This window comes from Panthera pardus, unplaced genomic scaffold (genome assembly GCF_024362965.1).
Source record: "Panthera pardus isolate Hobbes unplaced genomic scaffold, ASM2436296v1 HiC_scaffold_13, whole genome shotgun sequence".
Taxonomy (NCBI): Eukaryota; Metazoa; Chordata; class Mammalia; order Carnivora; family Felidae; genus Panthera; species Panthera pardus.
This window is the reverse complement of record NW_026526688.1, coordinates 164,005,551-164,032,208: the sequence shown is the minus strand read 5'-3', so window position 1 is coordinate 164,032,208 and position 26,658 is coordinate 164,005,551. Positions and strand designations below refer to the sequence as shown.

Sequence of the window (26,658 nt, the reverse complement as noted above, 5' to 3'; positions counted from 1 at the left end):
TATCTGTGTAACTCAGGCTATATACGCATGAGTTCACCACTGTGTAGAGAACAACAGGGTGGCCTGGCTAATTTAAGGCAGAAGAATTAACTTTCCTTAGACATAGCATACAGGTCTACAAATGCATCTTTGTTTTGCTTACTTGCTTTAAAAACAAACAAAAACAGGATTTAGATGTTGCAATTCCAAATGATCAGAATGGGGGACAAAATAGAGCAGAACGCAGAATCTTCATTTCTGCTGAAGTAAGGTAATTAGTTAATTAATATCACAGGAAAAGGATGCAAAGTAAATCAAGTCGCAAAGCTGTCATTTACTGTTCAGATGTTTGCTCCCTTCACCAGGCTCCTCCATCCCTGACCCTTGTAGAGGGAGTTTCATTTTGGTGGGGGGATACGGGACCATTAAGCCACAAATGTGCAGGCGAGTTAAATTAGGGCGAGTAGAAAGAGTGCAACTGAGTGAGAGCTGTTTACTGTTTTCCCAAGAATAACATTACAAATCATTACACCTCTTTTCCTTCCCTAATGCTGACATGAACTTTGCAACTCTTCAATTCACAGCAAAAAATTAAGAGAGTGCAAAGGGATGAATTTATCTCATGGTGCAAAGTCTCCAAGTAACTCCTTTTCTCTCCTCGTCATCCTGAATAGAGACAAATGCCATTCTGTATCTCGATGGCAACCTGCAAAGGTTGAGGACAGGACAGTGATGGCTGTGTGCGGTGCTAGGTGTTTTCGCAGAGGAGGTCAAAGGGGTTGCTAGAGAAGTCTATTAACTGTTCACGGCGAATTTAACTTAAGTCCGTGGTAAGTGCTTGGCAGGGAGTAAACATCTTTCAGTACAGTCAAGTATCACTGCTCTGTGACAGTCATTACACCTGGCTTTTCATTTAGAGTGGGGGCAAGCAGACCATGGCTCAAGGGCCAGAATGTATGAGGCACCATGGGAACACAGTCACACCCCCTCCTTTCCATGAGGTCCGTGGCTGTTTTTGCCCTGCACTGCAGAGAGGAGCAGCTGTGATGCTGACCATATGACCTGCAAATCCTAAAATACTCACGATGTCATCCTTACAGAAGCAGCTTGCTGACCCCTTACCTATGGAATCCCTACGTACATCGACAAAGCAGCTTCCAACAAGCCTTCCCCTCAACTTAGAATTAGCTTTGGAAGCAAGTATTTACATTTGGTTGTCATGTTATTTCTTACTCTATAAAGCTATGACAAACCCAACAGAGGAAACAGAAGCAAAAACTTGAACCCTGCGGGCTCCACAATAGGAAGAATAAGTGAAAACTAGCTATAGAAATGGCTTCAAGAGTTAACACGGCAGTTAACTGCCTAATGGGCATCACCACACATCTATTCAGGAATAACATGTTATCGAAATCCTAAGAAACACACTAGAAGGAAAGATAGGAAATCGAAAAGTAGGATTTGTAGAGAGGAATCCAAAAGAACTTTATAAGTTAAAAATGAGTGGGGAGAATGTGTTCACAAAACACAAAAGACACAATGCAAGTTTAGAAAGTGGATCAAGTAAAGTACTGAACGTGTCCTTATTACTCTGTTAGTGACAACAGTAACAGGAGTGTATTCGAAGTTTAAAGGGATTGAAAGAGGTAAAAATTAACATAGCAAAGAGTGATTCTCAGTTACCTTGCTAACAATTCAATGAGGTCAGTTCTGCTCATACCATCAGGAATCAGCCTTGGAATAGCAGCAACACAAGTCCTAAACAAATCAATTTTGGGTTTTCTTTCCCCTCTGAAAAATATACAACAGGATTTAATACGCTTATTACATATGTTAGGCAATGAAAGCAAACTTAGAAAAATAATTACAGAAGTAGGAGTCCCCTCCCCCCTAAAAAAGTTTAATGTATTTACTATAAAAAAGAATTCATACAAACCCAGCAAATAATTATCAGTTTATAAATAGACAAAAGAATAAAGAGATAACAGGAAAGAAAATATAGCTAGCAAGCAAAAAGATTTTCAATAATTAGAAAACTACAGAAATGATTATGTTTAGATAATAAATTGTATTTAAGTAAATTATGTGGAATACAATTATTTTAAATTAAATTAAATTAATATCTAACCTGAATAAAGAATATTTAAAATTTTTTTAATGTTTTATTTATTTTTGACAGAGAGAGAGAGAGACAGAGCATGAGCAGGGGAGGGGCAGAGAGACAGGAGACACAGAATCTGAAGCAGGCTCCAGGCTCTGAGCTGTCAGCACAGAGCCCGACACAGGGCTTGAACCCACAGACACGAGATCATGACCCGAGCCGAAGTCAGATGCTCAACCAACTAAGCCACCCAGGCGCCCGAATAAAGACTATTTAATTACTAAATCATAATAAGTAACAATGAGATTATTAAATAACCAAGTATTGGTTATTTTAGGAACCTATAAAATTAACTAAAAAAATTTTTTTGAGAGAGAGAGAGAGCAAGCAGGGAAGGGGCAGAGGAAGAGGGAGAGAGAATCTTGGCAGGTTCTGCACTCAGCGTGGAGCCCAGGGTGGGGCTCTGCTTCACAACCAGGAGATCATGATCTGAGCCGAAATCGAGTCAGACATTTAACCAACTGAGCCACCCAGGTGCCCCAACAAAAATAATCTTTTTCATTTATTATTATACATTAATGAGGGTCTTAAAAAAGACATTCTCATATTCTATTGTTGGTATTGTCTGTTCTTTTCATTTTATTTTCAGAATACACACACACACACACACACACACAAATATACATATTTAAATGTTTACAGAATTAATGTCAATTTTGAAAATCTTGGCTCCTCCAGAGGCTTGATACAATTTATTTCTACTATATTTTCTTCTAGTTATTCAATGATTTTTTAATTTTTACTTTAAATATCTAACCTCTTAACACCCTGGTTTTTGTTTTTATTTTGGTCTATATTTCAAGATGAGGATCTTAGTTTATTTTATCCAAATTATTCTTAAGGTGGGCTAAAAAATTCTCATGTAGAAAAGAATTTGGACGTTTAACGTACTGGGGTCAGTATTCGTTATAGTGGCAAAAGACTTGCTACCTACTCTTAGAGATTTTATATAGTCAGTGTTCTCTTCAGATGGTTCCAATATGCATGAATTTCAGTTCCAACGAGTTGATTACATAATACCAGTTTCCCTGCAAATCACTATGTAAATAAACAGATGTGCATCATAATCCCTGACTAATTGTGTCACTTTTTTTTTTTAAGTTGTATTTATTAAAGTAATCTCTACACCCAGCATGGGCCTCGAACTGAAGACCCCGAGACCAAGAATCGTACGCTCTTCCACCTGAGCCAGCCAGGCACCCCAATCATGTCACTTTTCCCAAGTCTGTTGTGATTGGTCATTGCACATTTGTTACTTGTTCACACAGACAGCAAAGTGTAACTATGTTGCCTCCTGGTCTCCAGCCATAAAACTCAGGTGATACTTTGCAAACATGGATAATCAAGGGAAGAAACTGGCCAATAAAGACTAAAGCGCAGCAGAGAAAGGAAAAGTGATACCCCTGTGAGTGAAATTCGAATGAAACTTTACAGGAGGTACAGAGGAAAGAGCCGGCTGGGAATGTTAGCAGACTCCATGCACACAGCCAGAGGAGCCCAGGGAGGGCAGACTCATTCACACAGTAAGGAAGTGGTTGTGACGTAGATTTTCCAGAGCAAGTGATGCAGAGGGGAAAAAAAAAAATGTCAACACTGGAGAAGTTCTCGGAAACATTAGTAGACGCTAGTATACAATAACTGTATATTAGTTAAACTGAGAGATCAAATATCCAGTTTGGTGTTCTAAAACCTGTGATGCGGACATTAATATCGAAGAAAAGAATGTCCTGCCTTATTACAGGATATGTGGATACTGACTAGCAAACAAAACAAGTTACTGCCATATAATCAATACATCCTCCCGAGGAGAAAGTCCCTAACATCAAGGAAAAAGGATGCCAGACAGCAAGCAGTGACAAGCCTGGTGACCCAGGGGCCTGAGGCACTGTCTTGAAAACACTACTTCCGTTATTCCCCTCTGTACCTTCTGTTACCAGGAGATTTTCACGTTTTCTTTTTTGTTTATTGGGGTTCTGGAAATAAGAGTAGGTGTTTGACTTAATAAGACAACTACATCCACACATATCAAGGGTAACTCGGACTTATCTATCGGTCATGGAATGAGTATAGGGCCTTGTCACTGACAGCTAAACAGATCCAGGATGACTTCTGCTACTTATGCTAGTTCGATAGCACTTTGAAGAATACAACTGAGCAGGCGGAAGGATTTGCTATATCAACACCCACAGCAGGGAGCAATATGGGACAGCTGCAAAGGAGAGAGTAAGGGAGCAAGCAAGAATCAATCACGTGTGCCTTTTTATGAAAACTGAAATGGCAACGAAGGGAAAGAGCTTCCTACGTACGTAATCATATCTTCAGGCTCCTTATTGGACATCTGCACGCTAGTCATACACATTGGTCTCCCAACTTCTTTGTCCAAATGTCTGAGAATGCTATCTAATGCTTTTCTCACTTGAGGATAGTACACTGACATTCCTAGAGAAAAAACATCACGGTTACAAAATGTCAGAAATTAGATAAAGAACAGTCATACTTACTTCCCATAAAAAATAAAAGCCTATCTTTAAATGGCATCAGCTTATTGGTGTCACCAAGGAAGGGAATTTCAACTGTGCTACACTCTTCTCCCGAACGATCATTGTTAGTGTACTGGACAGAATATATAAAACTTAAGCACGGAACTAAAATTACTTTGAAGGAAATACAAAAGGCAGTGAACAGTATCATGTAAGAAAATAAAGACCAAACTGGAAGACTCTTCATATGAAAACTCAGAGGTATTATCAAACCTGTATTCATTTTTCTATCACTCTCTACTGGAATAACCACACTAGACAAATATATTCATTTTAGATTTGATCATAAATGTTTCCAAAGGAATATTAAATTGCATCACAAAGCAAATTGTCTGGCTGAGTTAACACCAACCTATGACTTTTGCTTCCTCGTCCGTCAACGTTTTATTGAGAAAAATTTTCTTTACACGGAGAGTGTTTCCTGAGGGAAGGATGACCCCTGTTGTTGGCATCGGTGGCTCTCCGTCCTTCTGCTGCAAACTGTCTGCTATTACAAGGAAGACTCTCAGGCCTATGTTCATTCTCTTCAGGAAAAAAAAGTTTCAGAATGAAATCAGAAGGTCAGAAAATATCCTTTTTTCTCGTTAAAAACACCTCGTCAATTAACGGGGGGGGGGGGGGGGGGGGGGCAGGAAGGCCCGGGAGGACAACCAACCTTTCTGCCCAACATTGTTTAACTAGTTGAGGCATCACAATTTGTTTTACTATCAAATTCCCAAATGCTGTCCCTTCACTTGAGGTCAACTGGCTCTCCTATTCTCTATAAAGCTTATTTCAAACCACTTCCTTCCTTCCTTCCTTCCTTCCTTCCTTCCTTCCTTCCTTCCTTCCTTCCTTCCTTCCTTCCTCAGCAGTCCTACCCTCCTACCATGCCCTCCCCTCTCTAGGCGGATGACAGATCTCCTACTTCACAGAAAGAAAAAACCATCAACTGTCCTCAGTCTCTCACTATGGTAACTAACACCTCTTCTCCCTCTCCTTTGATCTTATGACAGTCTTAGGGGGCACTGGGCTTCCTGGTTGTTAGAATTCCATTTGCTCTTGCTTTCCCGGGAATGGGAATGGCACACCACCAATGACCCCTTCTCTTGCTTGTGTCCTCAACATTTCCTTTCCACCGGGGACATTGTGTTAACTGCTGTTAGCTATGCTCATCTTAATGAAGCAAGTCCCCTCCCCCCCCCCCATAATGTTTTCCTGAGGCAACTCTCACTTATCAGTGACCATTCTGCTCAAAAGTGTGGTGGGTTTGCCTGCAGCCTGTTTGACTTTTCAGCAGCACAGGACTGTCAACTATTCCTTCTCTTCCTGAAACACTTCCTTCCTCTGATTCATCTGTGCCATGGCTGGCTGAGTCATCTCTGCTGGCACTTCAGGTTTGGCCTCCTTTAGCCGCAGGGCCAATGTTAGACTGCTTCAAGACGAGGTCTTCGGCTACCGTCTCCTCTCCTCATGTTTTCTCTCCCAAAGCAACTTCATGTATCTAACATGGCTTCAGTTAGCACCCACACCACATCACCTGTCAATTTTAAGCCTCATTTGTCTGAACTCGGACCCTCAGACCCACTTGACATCTCTACCTGGATGTCAAAAAGATGTCTCAGGTTTGACTCATTCAAGCCAAATGTACTTTCCCCTCAAACAAGGTCCCTTCTCAATGTTTCTTTTTCTCAGTTGGCACTCCTCTCCATCTGCACCACCACTGTCTCCGCCCAAGCTGCCATTTTTTCTGACCTACGCCAGTGGTCTCTAAGGTAGGTGTGTGCATCCCCATGGATGTGCAAGATAGCTCGCTGGAATACAGGAAGACAATAAAACTTTTATTTATGTTTTTTTTTTTTAACCTAAATAAGATTAAGACTTTAAGCTTTCCTCATCTTTATATACAACATAGTACTGGTGCCCTCCCTCAGTCTAAACATCACATGGTCATGTCACATAGTCACAGAAAACATCTTGAAGAAGTGTGAAAGCTCCATCATGTACTGGGTTTCACAGAAGGACCCGCACGTACTCATTCTTTTGGTGTGCTGCAATTTGCTTGTGTTTGATTAAATGGATTAATGGATAATTTTTCTTCTGGCTTTAACTAAACTAGCTCTCGCAAGCTTAAAAAGATTCTGAGGAGAAAATGGAGACTGACGATAATACTAACAGAGTAAGCCCATGGAAAAGAACAACAAAACACAGAACTCACACTCTTTTATTCCTAGCGTAAGAGCTTCAGTGAGGAAAAAAATTATATTCAGAAATAAATTTATTCAATGGGAGAAGATGTTTTTGAAAATGGATGTTCAAGAAAATCTCATTACATGATTTTGACGCTGGAAACCACATTCAGTATATCATCTATAAAAACACTCATTTCTCATTTCTGCTCACTGTATATACCTAGAAATAATTATTCATGTATCTTAAAAATCCTACAAACGAAAAGCTTCAACAACTTTCCAACTTTTGTGTTAACTACATAAATGTATGTTTTAGGATTTGATTATGAGAAGGACCAGCACAGGAGTTTTAAAGAAATAAGAGATAACCTTTTTATATTCTCCAATGTTACTTGCAAAATCTTTTGAACAATCTAAAAATGTAATGTCTAACGAGTGAGTTAGGGTTTACTAAGTGAATAACAGGGCCACAGAAGTAGGAAATATTTAATATTTAATTCTTTTGCTTTTTTATTTTTATCAATATCCCTCTGGGGAAAAGGATTTTTGCCCATTTTGTCTCTAACACCCGCAACAGTGCCTGACACATTTTTGGTGCTCAATAAATGTAAAGTAAATGATATTTATTTTTAAAAATCTGATACTGATATTAATAAATGAAACCTGAGCTCATGTCACAACCTTAGAAGTCAGCTAAGCTGACTCATCTGGAAAACATCCTCCCTTGATAATTTTTCACCCTACTTGAAACTACTACTAAAATTGAGTTGGCTATCAGAAAGGTAAAATAATTGGTCCTAGATCATCACACTAGTCATTGTAAGTAAAGCTTCTAACTAGAGATTTGAGCTTGAGAGTTCTGATTCCAGAAACTGCTCTAAAAAAAAAGTTTAAATAAAAAGATTATGAGATAGGATAATAATTTTTTTACCTCTGGATTAATGGTGAAAGTTTTAGTAGATTTTCCAACACTGAGAAGATCAAATATTATTTCTTTCATTGCAAAATCCAAACGTTCCTAGAAAAAAATAGCAATCAAGACATTGTTATAACTTTCTACTACTATATGTTGGGTATCATGTTAAGAATCATACATATAATGACACCAGGTTTGTATCCATAAGATCTAGGTGGACAAAAGAAAAATACGTATGAATTAAGATTTTTAAAAAATGACTATAAATGTATTATTTATCAAATGATTTAATGCCCCAACAAACAGGATAAACATTTTAAACATTCATTTACCAAAATCATATTAAAAAATCTAAGTGAAGAAATTCCCAGAATGATGGCAAAAGGGAATCCTGAAACAACAGGCATGCGGCAGGCCTAGCGAGCGGTGAGTTCACACAGGGACGGTAAGAATAGGTCTCCAGGAAGGAAATCTCCAAGGAAAAAGAAGATCAGTAAGATTAGCTGATGTCTGAGAGGAGTTACATAGTTTTCATGGAGTGTTGGTATAAGGTGATTAATCCAAGGGGGCGGACAAGATCCGGGGGCAAGAGAAAGGAAAGAGATGTGAGCCAATGGCAAAAGTTTTGTAAATACTAGATCTTTTTCTTTTTTAATGTTTATTTATTTTGAGATTTTGAGAGAGAGAGAGAGAGAGAGAGAGAGAGAGAGAAGGAAGGACAAAGAGAGAGATGGAGGGAGAGAATCCCAAGCACGCTGTCAGCTCAGCCCCCAACATGGGGCTCGAACTCACAAACTGTGAGACCATGACCTGAGCTGAAATCAAGAGTCACGTGATCAGCCGACTGAGCCACCCAGGCACCCCACTAAACACTAGATCTGAAGCACAGTTTGCTTTCGTTCACCTTACCGACACATTTATATCCATCCAATTATCATTAGTTCTGGGCTGCCGTAAATAGAAATGTATTCGTTTTGTTTAAATATTCCTTATCTCTTTACTGTTAAAAATAACATTAAAGATCATCTAAATTGTCACAGTTTTAGTTCAAAGAGACCACAATGACTATTCTGGAATCCAAGCATTTTCCTTGGCTGATGAAGTAACCTTACCTACTATGCTTCTTCCAGGGCTGATGTCCCCAAAGGGAATGTGACCAAAACCCTGGATCTGATTGCTCAGCACCTGTTTAATCCCCTTCGAATAAACCTTCCTTTACTAGCAGAGACCAGCAAGCTAAAATCGTATTTCTCAGAATGCCTCAGAGCAGTGGGCTTCAGGATGTGATTTAGACCCTACCAACTGGTACACTCATGTGAGTCTTTGGGAACTGACGTATAGGAGGAAGAGGAGGAGGACAGGAAGGCAGGAATCCTCTAGTGGTGGGGACCGTGGCAGCAGCAGGATTCTGAAAGAACTGTGATGACTTCCTAATTTGGCAGCTTTTTGTCTCTGGCAGAGGCCACAGCTACCTCGATAGCCCAATTCTGCAATTTCCTCTTAGTCATCCGTAGTCCTACCAGTGATTCGATTCTGTGAACCATCTATATTCCTTCAAAGCTCCCTTTGGGTTCAACTAGCTACTGTGGATTCTAGTATCTGTACCTAAGAAACTAGATGGATGCATGAGAAAACAGTTTGCCAAAAACCTTTGGAGATACTCAGGAAGTAATTAGTCAATGGAGCAACAGTAGGACTGAGCAATACTTCCTTGACCCTTCCTAAATTAATTGCTCCACCTGTGGGTCCCCTTGAGTTCTGTTATCACGCTTTTCGATGTGTAACAAATTGTAAAACTCCAAATTACTTCAGTTATTGTGAGGTAAACACTTACCTGAGCAATGAACTGGATAATCTTCACAAATATATTGAGAGGTGTATCACGAGGAACCACACTACGTGAACCTTTCGGAAAAAGTGCTGACACTATGCTCATAAGACGACTATGGAAAAAAAAAAAAGACTGAGTCATAAAGAGATAATGACATCAACAACAAACATTCTTCCTATTCTTCATAAGAGGTCAAGAAAATGCATTCTCCTTCTCAAGGTCTTTATAAAATGTTAACTATAATGTCATCAGTGTGATTTTTTTACGAAGATCTTTATAAAATCCATTTTAATGCAAAGGCACTCACCTCTGAGTTACAGTGTTGCTTTCACATTTTATTCTAATTACATAAACCCACAACAATCTATACAAAGATTCCAGTGCAACTCGAGACATTTTAGGATCTTTATTCTGTTCAAAAACAAGAGAGAATAAAAAATAAACTTATTAAACTACTTGCAATCATTTAAGATTAAATACAGTCTCTGCCAACAACTAAAAGCCCTTATCCCACTCCTCTCTGTATTCAATCTAAAGCAGGTTTAAATATGTAAATATACGTTCGGTATATAGTAAGTACAGAAAGCTGAGAGGTAATTCCGAGCCATTCCTTTAGTAAAAATATCAGAAGGATATTCATACTTGAAAGAACTCCTATCTTATACACACGTCAACCTACTTGGCAATAAACAGTTCACACAATAGTGACATCATCATAGAAGGATTCCTTATCTTTGGAGCAATTCACTGCAGTCCAAACTTAGTTAAAACTTAGGCCACCAAAGGTTATTATGGGTACTTGCATTTATGAAATAACGCAAACTATTGCTGAGTGATTATCCTTACAAGAGGGACTACAGAAGAGCAAGGACTCTGAAGTCAGGAATGACTGGCCACACCTCATCTTTGGGGGCACTTTTATACTGCTTGGTACCACAATTTCCTCACCTTTAAAAATGGAGATAAAATGGTACCTACCTCACACATTAAGGAAGTTTTTGTGTGAAAAACACTCGGAACACTGCCGGCACATGTTAAATGCTTCATAAATGTTAGCTGTTATACCTTTAAATTTTACTTAGACATTACTTAAATTATTATCATTTAGAATAAGAAAATTATTTCATTTCAATCACAACTTGATCAGCAAACTTTTTCTTCATACCACTTATTATAAAAAGTAAAGTTCTCAGATGACCGGTCATGTAATGAGATTTAATGCTGAATTTTGAAAATGTAGCTCATGGTCAACTTTATTAGGAGAAATTCTTTGTGTATGTTGATTGGCTATAGGATGCACTGACTGTCATAAATCAGCACTCATTTAATTTAGTTTGGGGGATTTCTTTTTGTTGAGTAATTATTTTATATACAGCAACAAACAAAACAGAGTTTTAAAATTCTAAGTAATTTAGCCATTCTATTTTACTTTTTCTTGAGAAATAGAAAAATGGGCAACTATGTATGATTAAAAGCAATACAAGAAGATAACAAATGACAAGTAAAAGAAACAGAGCGATCAGAAAATAGAATTTTGCACATCTATGTGAAGAATTGATATAATTAAGAATGGAATACCAATTATTCTGCTGGTCAGTGTCTCAACATCAGTCCCTACTTCTATTGCCAAATCATAATGATTCCAAATTTCAAATACACTCCCCAAATAGTTATTAATTACTAATGTAACTAAGGTAACATACAAAGTAGTAAGTAATGTCTGCAGGTTACTCGTAACAACCAAGCTTTTTACAGTACTTTCTTTTCTATCACGTAACTTTTTTTTCTGTCATTTAAATGCAAGATATCAAGTATCAAAAAATGTTCAATTAGTTTGATGTACATTCCAAATAGTATTTTCACATTAAATTATATTTTCAAAATGCAACTGATACAAATTAATACATGCTATATATTAAAAATATTTAAGTCCAATTCCACATAAAAATGTCTTCATATAAATGGTTAATAAAGTATTTTGGATTATTTTATGTGAAGGGCTGAGATATCTAGAATGAAAAGAACTTGATTTTCAAACTTTCCAAGATGGACTACTATGTTTACAAAGCAGACTTATTCTACACTGAACAAAGCCAAAACTAAGATGAAAAATGATACATCAATTATTGTGTATTCAGCCACTGAAATGCTGTCAAACATGTCTGAATAATAAAAACATCCTAAAATGATCTGAGCCTTAACCAAAGAGTAGATAATTCCCCAGTTACCATTTTGGTACAATATGAATAAGCAGATTGTTACATACATTAAAATCCAATAAAAATTTGATATGTCCAGTATGTTCTTTGGCTGCAATCATTTTAATGTATCTTTCCCTTTTTTCTACCATGAACCAAACCCAAAATATTTTGCTTAAAATCCAAACCAATAGGAGACAAGTTTTAAAAAGTCATGCATCAAAAATCATACTTAAAATCTAAGCTGTCTCCTTAATTGCATCGGAAAATGTTTTTTTTTTTAATTTCGTCTATAACAGTGTCACTAATGTAACGTTATTTAAACAACAAATTAAACAGGATATTTTAAAATGGAGGATTTTGGTTAAGAATCAACATTCATGATCACTTGTAGCTCGTAAATTCATCTTCTTGGGATGACATTAATATTAAACATGTACAGTGTCCCTGCTGTGTGCTAGTCTTCTTTTACAAGAGGAGAAGCGGGCTGGAATAAATACATTAGACATGCAATGCAACAATGGGTAAAGAAAAAAAAAAAAAAGCCACACTTAAAGGAGATAAAGCAATATTTTACTTTGTAACAACACAACTCACCTGGAGTGTTTCTATTTGTTTTCTGATACTGTTGTTAGATGGCATCTAAATAAAGCAATGTGAGACAGCAAACATAAACATGAGACACAGCACATGCATGTTAGATGAAAATAAGCACAAAACAAGACAGCTCTTCACCAAGGCCTCTATTTAGAAGAAATTTGAAATTTCCAAGACAGTGGCCAGAAACACTAAAGGAAAAAAAAAAATCCTATAACTTGGGATATATCCATATAATCCTTAAACTAAGAGAAAATATTTAAATTATTAAGTACCTAAATTTTCCTCTCAAAGCACTGCACTCGAGTTCTAGCAAGTTTAAATTTTTAGAAGAAAATAAGCATGTGCTATAGAAAACAACCTTCAGATTATTTTTATCTGAACTCCACTACTCTTATTATTTCCCCCCCGCACCCCCTCTAATTATTCTTCAGAAACCTTACAATCACTGTTCACATAATAACCTCGACTGATAAAAAGATAGGGAAGTAGGAAAACTACCAAATTCTGTTTCAGGACAAAAATGACAGATGTGACATCTTCTGTGAATTCAAATGGATGTTTTCTCATGCTATTTATGGGCCGATGGGGCGAAAGCCCATGTTCCGTGGTCACCACCTTCAAATACTGATATGGTAACTTTTTAAAAAGTGTACAATATTAAAGATTGTATTTATTCTTATGACTCTGGAGAATAATGCCTTTTTTAATATCCCAGAATGACAGCCAGATATTGTCTGAAAATATCTAGTACAGCAAAACTCCTTATAGTCCATTAACAGATAGCGGGTGGATCTCAAAGGGCAAACATTATGGAGCTGAAGAGATCTAGATGCAAACCTATCTCTATCACTTTTTGGCCCCCTGACCGTGGGTTACTTATTTATCTTCTTTCACCCTCACTTACAGTAAGAATTAAATGAGAGATTGTATTTAAGCATCTAGTATATAGAAGTATTAATAAGAATCAGCTTTAAGAAGTAATAGGTCTAGTAAGTGAAAACTTGTTACGGATTTTTTTGAAATCATGAGGTTTCTTGCATCTCAAAACAGAATCAGTTTAGGCCTTTACCTTGAACCAGTTTTTCCTGTATGTGTGTATGTATATATATATATACGTATATATATATATATATATATACGTATATATATATATATATAGCAAATCAATTATATCTGTTGCAACAGATAACTAGCATCAGGTTTTTTACTGAATACTCCATGCCTTACCTCAACTCTGCAGTGTAGCCACAGTATCTAAAACTTAATAAACAGGAGCCAATTCGTAAAATTTCTGCTGAATAGAGCCTTAATGTAAGTTAAGGGTTAATGGCCAAGACAACTATATTCCAAATATTCATGCTAAGGTGGCTCTTATCTCCTTTAGCCTGGCAGAGCGACATTGCCATTAATTAAAATGGACAATATGCCAGAAATATTTAACAGGAGGTAAGGGTTCAAAGAAAACAGCATTTCAAATGAAAGCCTTAAGACAAAAAATAAAAGTTAAGGTGCTGCGAAAGAATTGCAAATATGTTAGGTGGAAACATATATATATACAACAATTCCAACAAGCAACAGAAAAGTATGGATTGTCATGAAACAAAGCAACCTTTCAGAAAACACTTAAATGCGAGTCTGAAAATATTTTATTGAAAGTGTGGAAAATCATACTACCCAGAAAATTATCAATTCCCCCTTTTAGTACCTGTATCGGTATGAATCATCAAAATGAGGACAGAAAACAGTATAATGTAATTAATTAAATAAAGCTTATTTTCTGGTTGCATGACATAAAGAGTTTAATAAGCTTGATTTGGTCCTGGGAATTTTCATATATAAGAAAGAGAGTATATCAAGTCTCATCCAAATATGAATAATATCAATGAGTATCTAGGAGAAAAAGAGCCAAAAATGTTTCTCAAAGACTTTTATTTTCTGTATACCTTTTTAAGTAATCAAGGCACTTTTGAAAATGATGTATAAAGTCACGGAAAAGATATATAGGATAATGTTTCCAGTGGATCATTCTCAAAGTGGGAATGAAAAGTCAGTCCTATTTCTCAAATACCACAGTGAGCTATAGAGTCAGAGAAAAGTCATTTAATCTATCTGTGCCTCGCTTTCATTGTCTTCAAAGTATAAGGTTTTCAATATTATCCTAACTTAGAGGAATGACAGGAAATAAGAGGCCATGTCTGTCATGCTTCTAGAACTTGTAAGCAAATATTCAAATGTACTCATCGAGGCATTAAAACAGTGTTCAAATCAAGCATTTCCATGACATGCAGGTGAGGAATATTCCCATGTCCCGTGTCAGACATTAACTGAGCTCCTATCCACAGAAGAAAAGCAGATCCTGTTAGATCCTGCTAGCAGAGTATCCTGGGAAGATAAAGATCCTTCTATCTCACAGTCTTGTTTACAACACTAAAGAGAGACCGGACGTGGGCGTGCCAAATAGTGTTAGTAACAACTATCCCTTGATTCAAGTCAGAATCATTTCAGGAGATTCTGTGTCCCTGTGGATCCAATATCACACTCTTAGGTTTGGCTGGCACACTTTCATCAAATGTGCTTTTCGTGACATTTCATTATCAAGGCTTTTTTCATTTTCAGACTTGAGCCAACATGACTGAATTTTCTCAAAATGAAACACAAAATAATATCCGGAGGATTCTATAAGATTAACACTCTGTAACTCTAAAGGCATGTTTTTAGCACAAATATTGTTAGATCTAAGATAATATAAACAAACAGCTGCTAAAAATGTACAATTTTGCATTAAGACAAACTAAATTTTCAATCAAAAGTTGATTCATGTCAATATGTGATTCCCCACAGAAAGAATAAAGTACATTTAAGAAAAGCAATGTGGTAAAGTATTACTCTTCTAATGCACCAATAATAATGAGGGTTTTATTACATACTGTTCAATATATATGCACAAATGAATACACTACAGTCAGTATCTACAGGTCAGAAATGTGATTATGTCTTACCTTTAAATGTGACAAACAGTTCTGTAGGAAAATATGCCAGTTATTTAAAAAAAACTGTTTCTGACTGACACATAAAAGGCAGGTAATTAGTGGATAAAGAGCCTATAGGAGATAGGGAAAAGAGAATTAACATTTTTCATGAGAAAGCACAGATTTGTAAATCATATCCTCAGAAACAAAGGCAGTTTTCCCATTTGTCTTAAGAAGTACGGTCTCCTAAAGTAACGTCACAAAAAATGATAAAGGGCAAGTTTTCTGTAAGAACAACTCCTCGATCTGTCTCATTGCCCTGAGTTGGAGCATGCTTTTATTTTTCCCTAGAGCCACCACTCCCTCAACGAGTACAGTGGTTAGGAACACAAGCCCTGGGATCAAGCACAGACTGGCATCAAAGTTTCAGCTTTTTATTTGCCAGGCGCATGACTTCAGGGTGGATATAATTAAGGGCTCCAAGGCTCCCTTTGCTAACACACGGAGTGGAGAATGATAGACGGGGCTGGGAGGTTTAAAGTAAAACAATGCAAATGTAATTAGTTCAATGCCTGGCACAATAAGTGTTTATTCATTATTAGATCTGTATCTTAAGTGGTCAAGTATTTGTCTAATTCTCCACACTTTCTCCAAGCTGCATAAAAATTTACAGCAAACTCCTTCAAAGTTACATGGAGTGGGTGGTTAAATCTCTGAATAGAAATGATGTCATTAGATAGACAATGGTTCCTAAGTAATCTAATACTTCTGAGTGCAATAATAATGTAAAATAAAGAAATTTATGGTTTAATAGGAGTATATGCAAGCTTCCACATAGTATAATGCATAACTTAAAGCACCTGTCAAGATAGGTAAATACCTAGAATGAAGTCTGACTAACCTATCAAATGTAGAGCCAGAAAAATTAAGAACAGAATGTTTTAAAAAGAGCAGGAAAAATGTATAAAATTTGCCCTTACGTTGCGTTTTGGAAATTTTACAATTTCAATTCTTACAATTCTTTTCAATCCCCCCTCAATTCAGCAATCAATTACTACAACTCCTAATTAAATATGTAAAGGTTTGAAATGTTTTTCAATACCAATGAATGCTTCTTTCTGGAGCTCAGTTCAAAAGTAGTCTGATAAAGCATCTCCACAAAATTTTTCAAACAGGGAACATTCACTTCATTTTTAACAGCCTAGGTAACAAGATAATACAAAAACAAAGAAAATGGTCACAAATATTAAACTGTACAGAAATTACGAGAACTTTCTCTAAGGTGTGAAATTAGTGACTCCTTCACCGAGTATCTCACTAAAGTACTAGAAACTGCCAAATGACCAACTGTCAAGTCGCTGAGATAAAGGTGGTCCCTGTTCTGAGAAAACACAAGGAAGTGAACAGGCAATGAGTATGTGATACAACCAACAGATGCTGCAAGAGGAAATTCTCTGTGCTCTGGGCACGTTCACAAGGGGCCCCGACAGAAAAACTCCACGAGAAAGTAACACCAAAGCTGAATCCAGCATCCCTTCCGTGATACAGAGCAGTAAATCCCAGGTAACCTCTCCGGCCTTGTCCTCCACGCTCTGCCTTCCTGCACTGGGATCCAGCAGCACCAGCTAGCTTTCTTGCTGTTTCTAGAACAGATCATGCATGTTTGTGCTTTAGGGAGTCTACAGTGGTTCCTTGTGCCCAAGAAGTCTTCCCTCAGATACAGCACGCCTTTTCCCTCGTTCCTTTAGCTTCTGCTCAGTCATGTCCATCTCCTTCGAGGGGGTGGTGTCAGCTAATCACAGTATTCAAAATTTCAACTCCCTTATCCCTTCAGCAATCCTACCCCCCATCTTACTGTACATCTCTCCAGAGTACTTATCACCATCCACCTACTAGATATTTTACATACTAGTTTACTAGCTGTTTTCTGCACCAGAAATAGCTCTACAAGAGCAAGGTGTCTTTCCTACCTTGACCATTCTTGCATTCCCTATGCACAGAAGAGGCTCTGATACAAAGAAAGCATTCAATACATGTGATGAATGAATAAGTAGAGTCCAACCAGGCAAAGTGGGGAGGGAGGTTATTAAAGAGGCAAGAATGTTCCAGACAGAATGAGTGCTATATGCAGCAGTGGGTGTTATGGATTGAAATGTCACCTCCCCCACACCCCAAATTCAGATACTGAAATCCTAACCCAGCGTACCTCATCATGTGGCCTTATTTGGAAAAGGCAGGTGTCATTTGGTCATTGCAGATGTAATTGGTTAAGTTAGGATAAAGTCACATTGGGGTGAGGGGACCCTACTCCAACATGATGGGTATCCTTTAAAAAAAACAGGCAATTTGGACAAAGACGTACACAAGGAGAACACCACGCAAAAATGAAGGCAGAGCTCAGGTGCTGATTCTATAAGCCAAGGAATGCCAAAGATATCAGAAACTAGGTGAGAGGCACAGAACAGATGCTTCCTCACAGCCCTCAGAAGGAATCAACCCACCAACACCTTGGTCTCACCATAACTGTGAGACAATAATTTTTGTTATTTGAGCCACCTAGTTTGAGGCACTTTATGAGGGCTGCCTTAGCAAACAAACTACAAACCAAACACGGCATAAAAGAAGAATCAGGTAACACAATACTCATGGACCGCAAGGACCGTCAAGGGTCTTTCCTCCTACAACCTGCTCCTTTTGATTAATTACCTTAAAAATACAACCTAATCCCAGTTAGGTATCTGGCAAAAACAGATTTTCAGACAAGGGGGAAGCACAAATGACAACGTGGGATAGAGAGGCAGCAACCCAAACCACTTCTAGAAAAAGAAATTGAAATACATGCACTAATGAAAATAGACTAAAACCTGACGGTTTGATAAATGATAGGTTTATTTTATCAAAAAAATAATAATAACAAAATAAAAACCCCAGACTTGGCTGAAACCTGGGGTGGGGGGCTATCTGACTCAAACTACCTACTGAGCTCTATTCATGACTTTTGTTTGTACCCATTAAAAAAGAATCAATTTTTTTTTTTTTTTAATCCTCAAACATTTAACTGTAAGTAAATATTCAAGACAGGTAAAAAAAAAAAAATCATGCCAATCACGGTCACTAATATTTTAAAACTTTCACTTTTCTTCCAGTTCCCTGTCTACCTTTTCTTTTTTTTTTTTTCTAAGACTTTAAAACTTCATTTTATTTTATTTTTTAAAATGTTTATTTATTTATTTTTGAGAGAGAGCGTGCGAGTGAGCACAGGGGAGAGGCAGAGAGAGAGGAAGACAGAGAATCCCAAGCACAGAGAATCTCTGTGCTGTCAGAGCGAGGCCCCATGCAGGGATCCAACACATGAAACGTGAGATCATAACCCGAGCCGATATCAAGAGTCTGACGCTCAACCGAGCCAACCAGGCACCCCTCCCTGTCCACCTTTTTTTTTTCTTTAAGTTTATTTATTTATTTGAGAGAGACAGAGATAGGGTGAGTGGGGGAGGGGCAGACAGAGGGGTCGAGAGAACGAATCCTAAGCAGGCTCCGAGCCACCAGCTGTGCAGAGCCCGCTGTGGGACTCAAACTCACGAAACCGGGAGATCGTAACCTGAGCCAAAAACCAAGAGTCAGACCCTCAACCAAATGAGCCACCCAGGTGTCCCCAAAATATATTTTTAAGATACATAAAAATATATCTCTAAAACTCAATCAGAATACAAATAACTCCATGTTAAAAAATAAGAAAAGATCTCAACACACATTTTGCCAAAGAAAACATACGGACAGCAAACACAGGACGCTCAAAATCATTGGTCATTAGGGAAATGCAAATTTTAAAACCCCAGTGAGACACCACAACACAACTAGCAGAATGGCTAAAACTAAAATATCTGGCCAAAGAAGTGTTGGTGAGGATGTGGAGGAACCAGAACTCTCACATCCGGCTCCTTGGAATACAAGATGATGCAACAACTTTGGAACGTTGTATGACAATTTCTTTAACAATCAAACATATAGCTACCATTTGGTCCACCAATTCCATCCCTAGATATTTACCCAAAGTAAATAAAAGCATATGTCCCGTACATAGACTTGGACATAAATGTTCACAGCGGCTTTATATGTAACAGCCCAAAACTGGAACAAATGGATCCAAAACAGATGACCACAACCAAACTGTGGTGTTATCTATACTGTGGTATGTCTATGCAATGAAATACTGTGCAACGATGAGAAAGGAAAAACCTACTGACACGTTCCACAACATAGTTGGAACTCAAAATAATTATGCAGAGTGAAAGAAGCCAAAAAATGGGTTTGTACTGTAAAACTCCATTAATATAAAATTCTAGGAAAACCAAAACTAATGTAGAGTGACAGAAGGAAGATGAATAGTTGCACTACCCAAAGGTGAGGTGAGTGGTGGTGGGGGGTGGGGGGGGTGGGGGAGTGGATTAAAAAGGAAAATAAGGAAACTTCCAGGGTGTGACAGACATGTACATTATCCTGATTATGGTGATGGTTTCCCATGTGCATACACATGTCAAATTATATACTTTAAATATGCATACTGTATGTCCATTTTACTTCAAGTTTAAAATGAAATGATATATAATATATATATACATGAAAAGAATATCATTTATGCAGCAATATGTAGTATACTGAAAGTGAGTTGCATATCACATATCATACAGAACAACTGAATTGGGTAAAAACAAACAAAAACCCCAGGAAACAAACCTAGCATCTAAGTACTATAAAATCCCTTAATCCTATTTATAGCATGCTGTTGCTAGTAACTGCAAAAGTATTTTCAAATAACACACTGCTTTTATGTCAAGAAAGGCTTCTATAAATCTGCTTCCCTAGAAATTGTTATATAAATAATATATTTATAATAATCATATTTTCTAAATAATTTGGAATACAAATTTTGACAGATGGGACGAATATCAATAGCAACTACAGAACACTTAAAATCGAGACAGTCCTGTAAATTCCAAGATATATGTTACAGTACAGGCTGTTAAAATGGCCACCATATTGTAAGAAGCAGAAGCCGCGAGTAAATGCAGTATTTTGCACTGAGCTGCTTCAGGCAGCCGTTACCTAGAGGCTGGGTTGCAAATACTCTGCCCTCCTTGCAGTCTCTGAATCTTAAGGACCTGGGCCTGTTCTTTTAATTAAAAGGCTAATCAATGCTCTACTGACATTTGGCTAATAACCATTTTCCCCATATCCATATGACATTCAAATTTCCCACATAACAGTCTATGAAATTACCGGAAAGTAAGACTATTTCACGTGGCAACTTCTTCAGTAAAAAGGTACTTTTAACATACAATATAGAAATTAAAATATACTTACAGCAGCTACAGGGATAAGAATCTCCACAAATAAACCAGCAAGTGCATGCTTTATATCTTTATCTTTTACTTCTAAGAAATACTGAGCACATTCCTGGAGGGGCAAAGAGGTATATAAAGAGGTTTAAGAAGTTTTAACATCATGAGAAGTTTGTAAATACTGCGATTTTACCAAAAAGCTAAAGTCAAAACACACTCAAATTTAAAAAGAAAGTAAATTCACACCACTGGCAATTTAACACTGGAACTAAAGAATTACTAATGATGCCATGAATATATATATATATATATGTGTATATATACACATATATATATATATATATTCCTTTAGTAATATATATATGTTTCCTTTATTAAGTCACGAAGAGCAAGCATAACCACTGTTAGGCTAATTCCAATCACCGCAATGGAGAAGGTATATCACCTGCATGAACTGAAATGATGCTTCAAAATCTTCTACAGGATACATTTTTACTCGAAAAAACTTCATTCCCATTATTAAGCTGATGATGCTTTGTACCACATGGGGACTTTGTTCCTTTTGCCGCAGTTCTTTCAATTCTGTCACAAACTTCTTCCTCACAGCCTGAAATCTTTAATATACATGAATACATAAGTGGATAGGAATTCAAAACACTAATGTCCCACATGATACTCAAGGTTGAAATCAAAAGAGACTTTACGTAAACATTATGTCCCTTCTCTACCCTCATCAAACTTACTAGAAAAGCACAGAGGGAAATAAAGTTATTTGATATTATTCGAAATCTGCTGTTCCTTTATTTTAAAGTTAGAAGTTCCTTAAGAAGATATAATAAGATGTCTTTATTCCTACAACATCGTCAATACAGCTCCATTACCATTTAATCGTTAATAATCATAGTCAAATCAAATCAAATAATCTACCCCATAAATCTGATAGTGTCTCCAGTTTGTACTCCTTTTTATAAAACCTGTAATTTGAGTTATAGGAGAACGGATTGGAGACTATAAATGTGTTCAAAGACATGAAGCAATCAATTTTAGACTACTATCACTTAAAATTAGTTTCTCCTTATACTGGAGAAAAACTGAAGGAGACGAGTGGGGCACACGGTCTCACACAATGTGACTAAGCTCAAGAATCAAAATGCTTTCAAATATAAGCACCATCGTGGATTCAAATGACCACAACTGGTAAGTCTACTAAGATTTTTCTCTGCTTACATTGCAAAAAGATACTTACAGTTTAATAATCAAAAATACTTAATTTCCCCCCTTTATTTATTATGAAACAGCTAAAGATTTTACTGTTAGTGTTACTGGGGGAAACCAGTTTTTGAAAAGTTAAAATGGGAAATGAAGCATATTTTCTAATCGTTATTGACTACAGAGGGGAAAAAGAAAATTGCGTATTAATGAAATATGGATACATGATAGGAAATATTACTTAGCCATTTCCATTTGAGTCTTGGAGAATATAATGCCATTTCCCACGAATATATTCTTTTGCATTTTAAAAAGAAAATATACAATGGATAAAAACCTTCCCATTGCAATAACACTAGAATCCAAGGGTTTTTCTCTTCTATTAAATTTCTCATAATAATGATTAGCCACTACACTCACAGGAACCAAACATTAACAAGAATTGTACTTGGCTTTTTAGAATTTAGAAAGGGTTTTATCTGATGATTTCAGGACCAAACACTTCTTAAATGACATCTAAGAAAATCTGAATTGATAATTTTTTACCTTACAAATTTCCCAGTGGCAACAAAGGAAATTCAAACTCTTCCATAGTCTTATGATCAACCACAAGATACTACAGATAAACTTTTCTACTCTTTACTATAATGATGGTTCAAGACAATTCAATGGGTTAACTCCTAATGAATAACACCTTTATGGAATCATCTAGTATCTTCTCTTTCTTTTTTGGAATCTCTTCTACCTATCCGAAATTCTATTTAGTGTTAAATAAAATGATTAGGAGGAAAACACTGAGATGCCATCTCAGAAATAAAACCATTCAACTAGAAAGTATTAAAAGTTGTTATTGAGTTCTTAAAAAACAAACAAACAAAAAAGGATGTGAAAAAACACTTCTCATACAATAGTTAGAAATAAATAAGGTAAATGTCCTGACTATTCCTGGCACTTTTCTGACTTCCTCAATTCAGACATTTATGGAAAACCCCAAAGAAATGAAAACACGTTGTATACTTAATGTACGGATATTACTTTAAAATCCTCTAAGAAATAGAGCAGCTAAGTAATAAAAAGTGGAGGAGACTGCAAAATAACTATGAAAACAATTAGATCTAATGCTGTCATTGTCAATTACAATGAAGCATTCTAAAATACAACTGAAATCAGTGATGTAAATACTTACTTTGATTGGGCAAGAACCCCTATCACCTCTGCATATAAATCTGCAATAATATGCACATTCCCAGTGTTGGTTCCTGAATATCTGAAACAACAAGAGAACAAATGTGCTGTTAAGTTTTTCTATAAACTCTCTTTTACATAAATCTGAAAGTTTCTCATCAGAGGGTTACAAAGTTTTTTTCTGAAGAGTCATCTATAGAATAATAAAAACCACACAAATTTTCGTCTAGCTCTGAGTTTTACTTTGTCGTGAAATTTAGCCTTCTAATTCTTAGAAATCCAATCAACAGTTTTAAGAATTATTTTAATAAAATCTTTCCAATGGGGGTGCCTGACTGGCTCAGTTGGTAAAACAAGAAACTCTTGATCTCAGGGTCATGAATTCAAGCCCCTCATTGGGCATGAAGCCTACTAAAACAAACAAACATACAAACTTTCCTAGAAGCATTTTGTGTGGATTCGAAAGAAAGAAAGAAAGAAAGAAAGAAAGAAAGAAAGAAAGAAAGAAAGAAAAAAGAAAAAGGAAGATAAGTGCTTTGAACTCTAAAAACAAAACAAATGATCAGAGAGAGTTCAAATTATACTTAAACAGTCTAACCCTGGACTAGGAGAAAAGCAATAATCCCAAGTTAGTATTTTACTTACCCTTCCTTATGTTTAAAGTGCTTAAAAGCTAAGTTTAGAACTTCATGAACTAAGGGATCGGGCACAGGATGAACAGGAATCTAGAATAAAAAAATCATAAAATCAGCAAGAGCTAAGTAGATTATAAGTCTTATGAGTGTTCTCCACATTTCAACTAATTAAATCAATAGTCAGTTTTCATTTCCATGGAATGATCAATTACTAATTTGTCAATCTTCCCTTTTTCTAAGGATTCTATTATTTTCTCAGAGAATTTAGTTACTCATCTAATTTAATAACCTCTAAATTTAAGAATATTAGCTGTATAATCACAAATCCTTGAACTAGGCCCATAAAGGGGAAAAAGTAGTCGTTATTGCTGATTTACTGTAATTGTCAGGAAATTAAGACACTCACACGTACCTCTCTGCAACACCTATGGGAAAGCAACCTCTGGCTGAGCCAGCCACACATTCCATATATAGTCTGATTTTTCTATCATAAACAGTAGCCAAAATGACACCAACTTTTCCAACAATTTAAATCTTTGTTTTGTTTAGTTCTTTAAAAACTATATGCTACTTCCAAATATGTAAAACAAATGAAAATATTTAAAACCAGAAAGTAAAATCCCTGTCCCTTCTCCCATATACAATCACTATTAATAGCTTGATACATATCCTTCCAGATTTTTCCTATCCACACCCACACACCTGATTTTTCTTAAGAAAATGATGCCACCTCTTTCCATGGCAGTAGCTAGAGCTCCTCCTTTCTTTTCAATGGCCACATAATACTCAGTATATGATGTATTTAATGAGCTTCCTATCGCCTGCCATGTCATTCTAGATTTTCAATAATCAATATGATGTTATAAACATCTTAGACATTTTGGGAATGCAAGCTGGTGCAGCCACTCTGGAAAACAGTATGGAGGTTCCTCAAAAAATCAAAAATAGAACTATCCTACGACCCAGCAATTGCAGTACCAGGCATTTATCCACGGGATACAGGTGTGCTGTTTCGAAGGGTCACATGCACCCCCATGTTTATAGCAGCACTGTCAACAATAGCCAAAGTATGGAAAGAGCCCAAATGTCCATCGATGGATGAGTGGATAAAGAAGATGTGGTGTATACACACACACACACACACACACACACACACACACACACACACACACACACACACGCACGCACTGGAGTATTACTCGGCAATCAAAAAGAATGAAATCTTGCCATTTGCAACTACGTGGATGGGACTGGAGGGTATTATGCTAAGTGACATTAGTCAGAGAAAGACAAATATCATATGACTTCACTCATATGAGGACTTTAAGAGACAAAACAGATGAACATAAGGGAAGGGAAACAAAAATAATATAAAAACAGGGTGGGGGGAAGAACAGAAGAGACTCATAAATAGGGAGAACAAACTGAGGGCTACTGGAAGGGTTGTGGGAGGGAGGATGAGCTAAATGGGTAAAGGGCACTAAGGAATCTACTTCTGAAATCATTGTTGCACTATATGCTAACTAATTTGGATGTAAATCTAAAAAAATAAAAAATTAAATTAAAAAAAAAAGAAAGAAACATAGGATAAAAGTCCCTGTCTTCCAGGGGCTAAAATATAAGGAAGAATTTCCCATTGGTTGTGATTTCTGTTTCTTTTCTCCTCTTACTTATACTTGTAGTTCTCTGACAAGTCTTAAATTTTATTTAATTTCTGATCACATTTTTTTTTTTTACTGTAACAAATGTTAGAATGTTACCAATCCTGTATATATTTGATTTTTTTATGGAGAAAGTATTGTAGGCATATAATCATTCATTCATTCCTTTTATTACATATTTTTATAAATACTCATTTAATGCATATATTATGTAAGAAATTATACAGGCTCTGGTATTATAAAAAGTATAGGACATTGCCTCTGTCTCAAAGAGTTTATAATTTAGCTGGGGAGATGAGCTTAAAAGCTAATAATATTTAATGTGCATTGAATCCCGGTATGCAAGTACTGTTATTTTATAAGTATTTTATATGTAATAATTCATTTACTCCCCACAACATTATGAGGTAGGCATTATGATTATCACAGTTTTAATAGACAAATAAATTGTGGTGCAGCGAGATTATATAATTTGCTCGATGACTTACATCCTGTAGGTAGCAGAGCCAGGATTTCGAGACTTAAAACTGGACTCCAAAACAGCTGCCATAACACATTAGGTACTTAAAAAAATGAACTGTTTAAGGAGTGTTTATTGGAGGACCCATCATATGCAAAGCTGTCTGCTAGAAAGTGAAATTTAAATGTGTATAGGACGGTTCCCAGTTTCAAGAAATTTACAGTCTTCATATACTTAACATTCGAATGATTGTTATGGATTAATATCTGAAAAACCCATGGTATATCACATGACTCCTACAGGAAAAAATGCATTATGAGTCTCAAACAATTTGTGTATGCATTAACTTTAGGAGCACTTTATTGCCAGGTGAGAACTGGCTCTATGTTACATATAATTACATAGCAAGCATTTAAAAAATGTTTTAACAATTGGAAAATGTTTTCATATTCTTTTTAGAATATTTTCTTATTTAAAATGTTCACTGATTGTGAAATAAATGATCCTTTGGTGCTGTAAAAAAAAAAAAAAAAAAAAAATCTTCGACATCTAACTTTATATACTTGTATAGTTCCACGGGAAAGAGCCCAAAAGGAGGAACTGATGGATCAAAGATTTTAGGGGCACCTGGGTGGCTCAGTGGGTTAAGCATCCAACTTTGGCTCAGATCATGAACTCGCGGTTCATGGGTTCAAGACCTGTGTCAGGCTCTGTGCTGACAGCTCAGAGCCTGTAGCCTGCTTCTGATTCTGTGTCTCCCTCTCTCTCTGTTCCTCCCCTATTTGCACTCTGTCTCTCCCT

The 26,658-nt window shown here is 36.5% G+C and overlaps 1 protein-coding gene across 8 annotated transcripts in view; it reads right to left on the bottom strand.

Annotated features, from left to right (window-relative positions):
• FRYL (FRY like transcription coactivator) overlaps window positions 1-26,658 on the bottom strand; it is a 265,382-nt gene that overhangs the window by 94,195 nt on the left and 144,529 nt on the right. For 6 of the 8 annotated variants that reach the window (XM_053901596.1, XM_053901595.1, XM_053901597.1 and 3 more), the window contains 13 exons: window positions 23,747-23,826; window positions 23,103-23,183; window positions 21,153-21,321; window positions 20,730-20,822; window positions 16,468-16,566; window positions 15,396-15,497; window positions 12,394-12,438; window positions 9,906-10,009; window positions 9,602-9,710; window positions 7,783-7,869; window positions 5,033-5,204; window positions 4,447-4,579; window positions 1,663-1,770 (listed from right to left, as the gene is read on the bottom strand). In XM_053901596.1, the coding sequence (XP_053757571.1) occupies window positions 1,663-1,770; window positions 4,447-4,579; window positions 5,033-5,204; window positions 7,783-7,869; window positions 9,602-9,710; window positions 9,906-10,009; window positions 12,394-12,438; window positions 15,396-15,497; window positions 16,468-16,566; window positions 20,730-20,822; window positions 21,153-21,321; window positions 23,103-23,183; window positions 23,747-23,826 (1,382 nt within the window). The remainder of the gene's footprint in view (window positions 1-1,662; window positions 1,771-4,446; window positions 4,580-5,032; window positions 5,205-7,782; window positions 7,870-9,601; window positions 9,711-9,905; window positions 10,010-12,393; window positions 12,439-15,395; window positions 15,498-16,467; window positions 16,567-20,729; window positions 20,823-21,152; window positions 21,322-23,102; window positions 23,184-23,746; window positions 23,827-26,658) is intronic. The other 2 variants (XM_019412492.2, XM_019412498.2) reach the window with 1 other exon arrangement.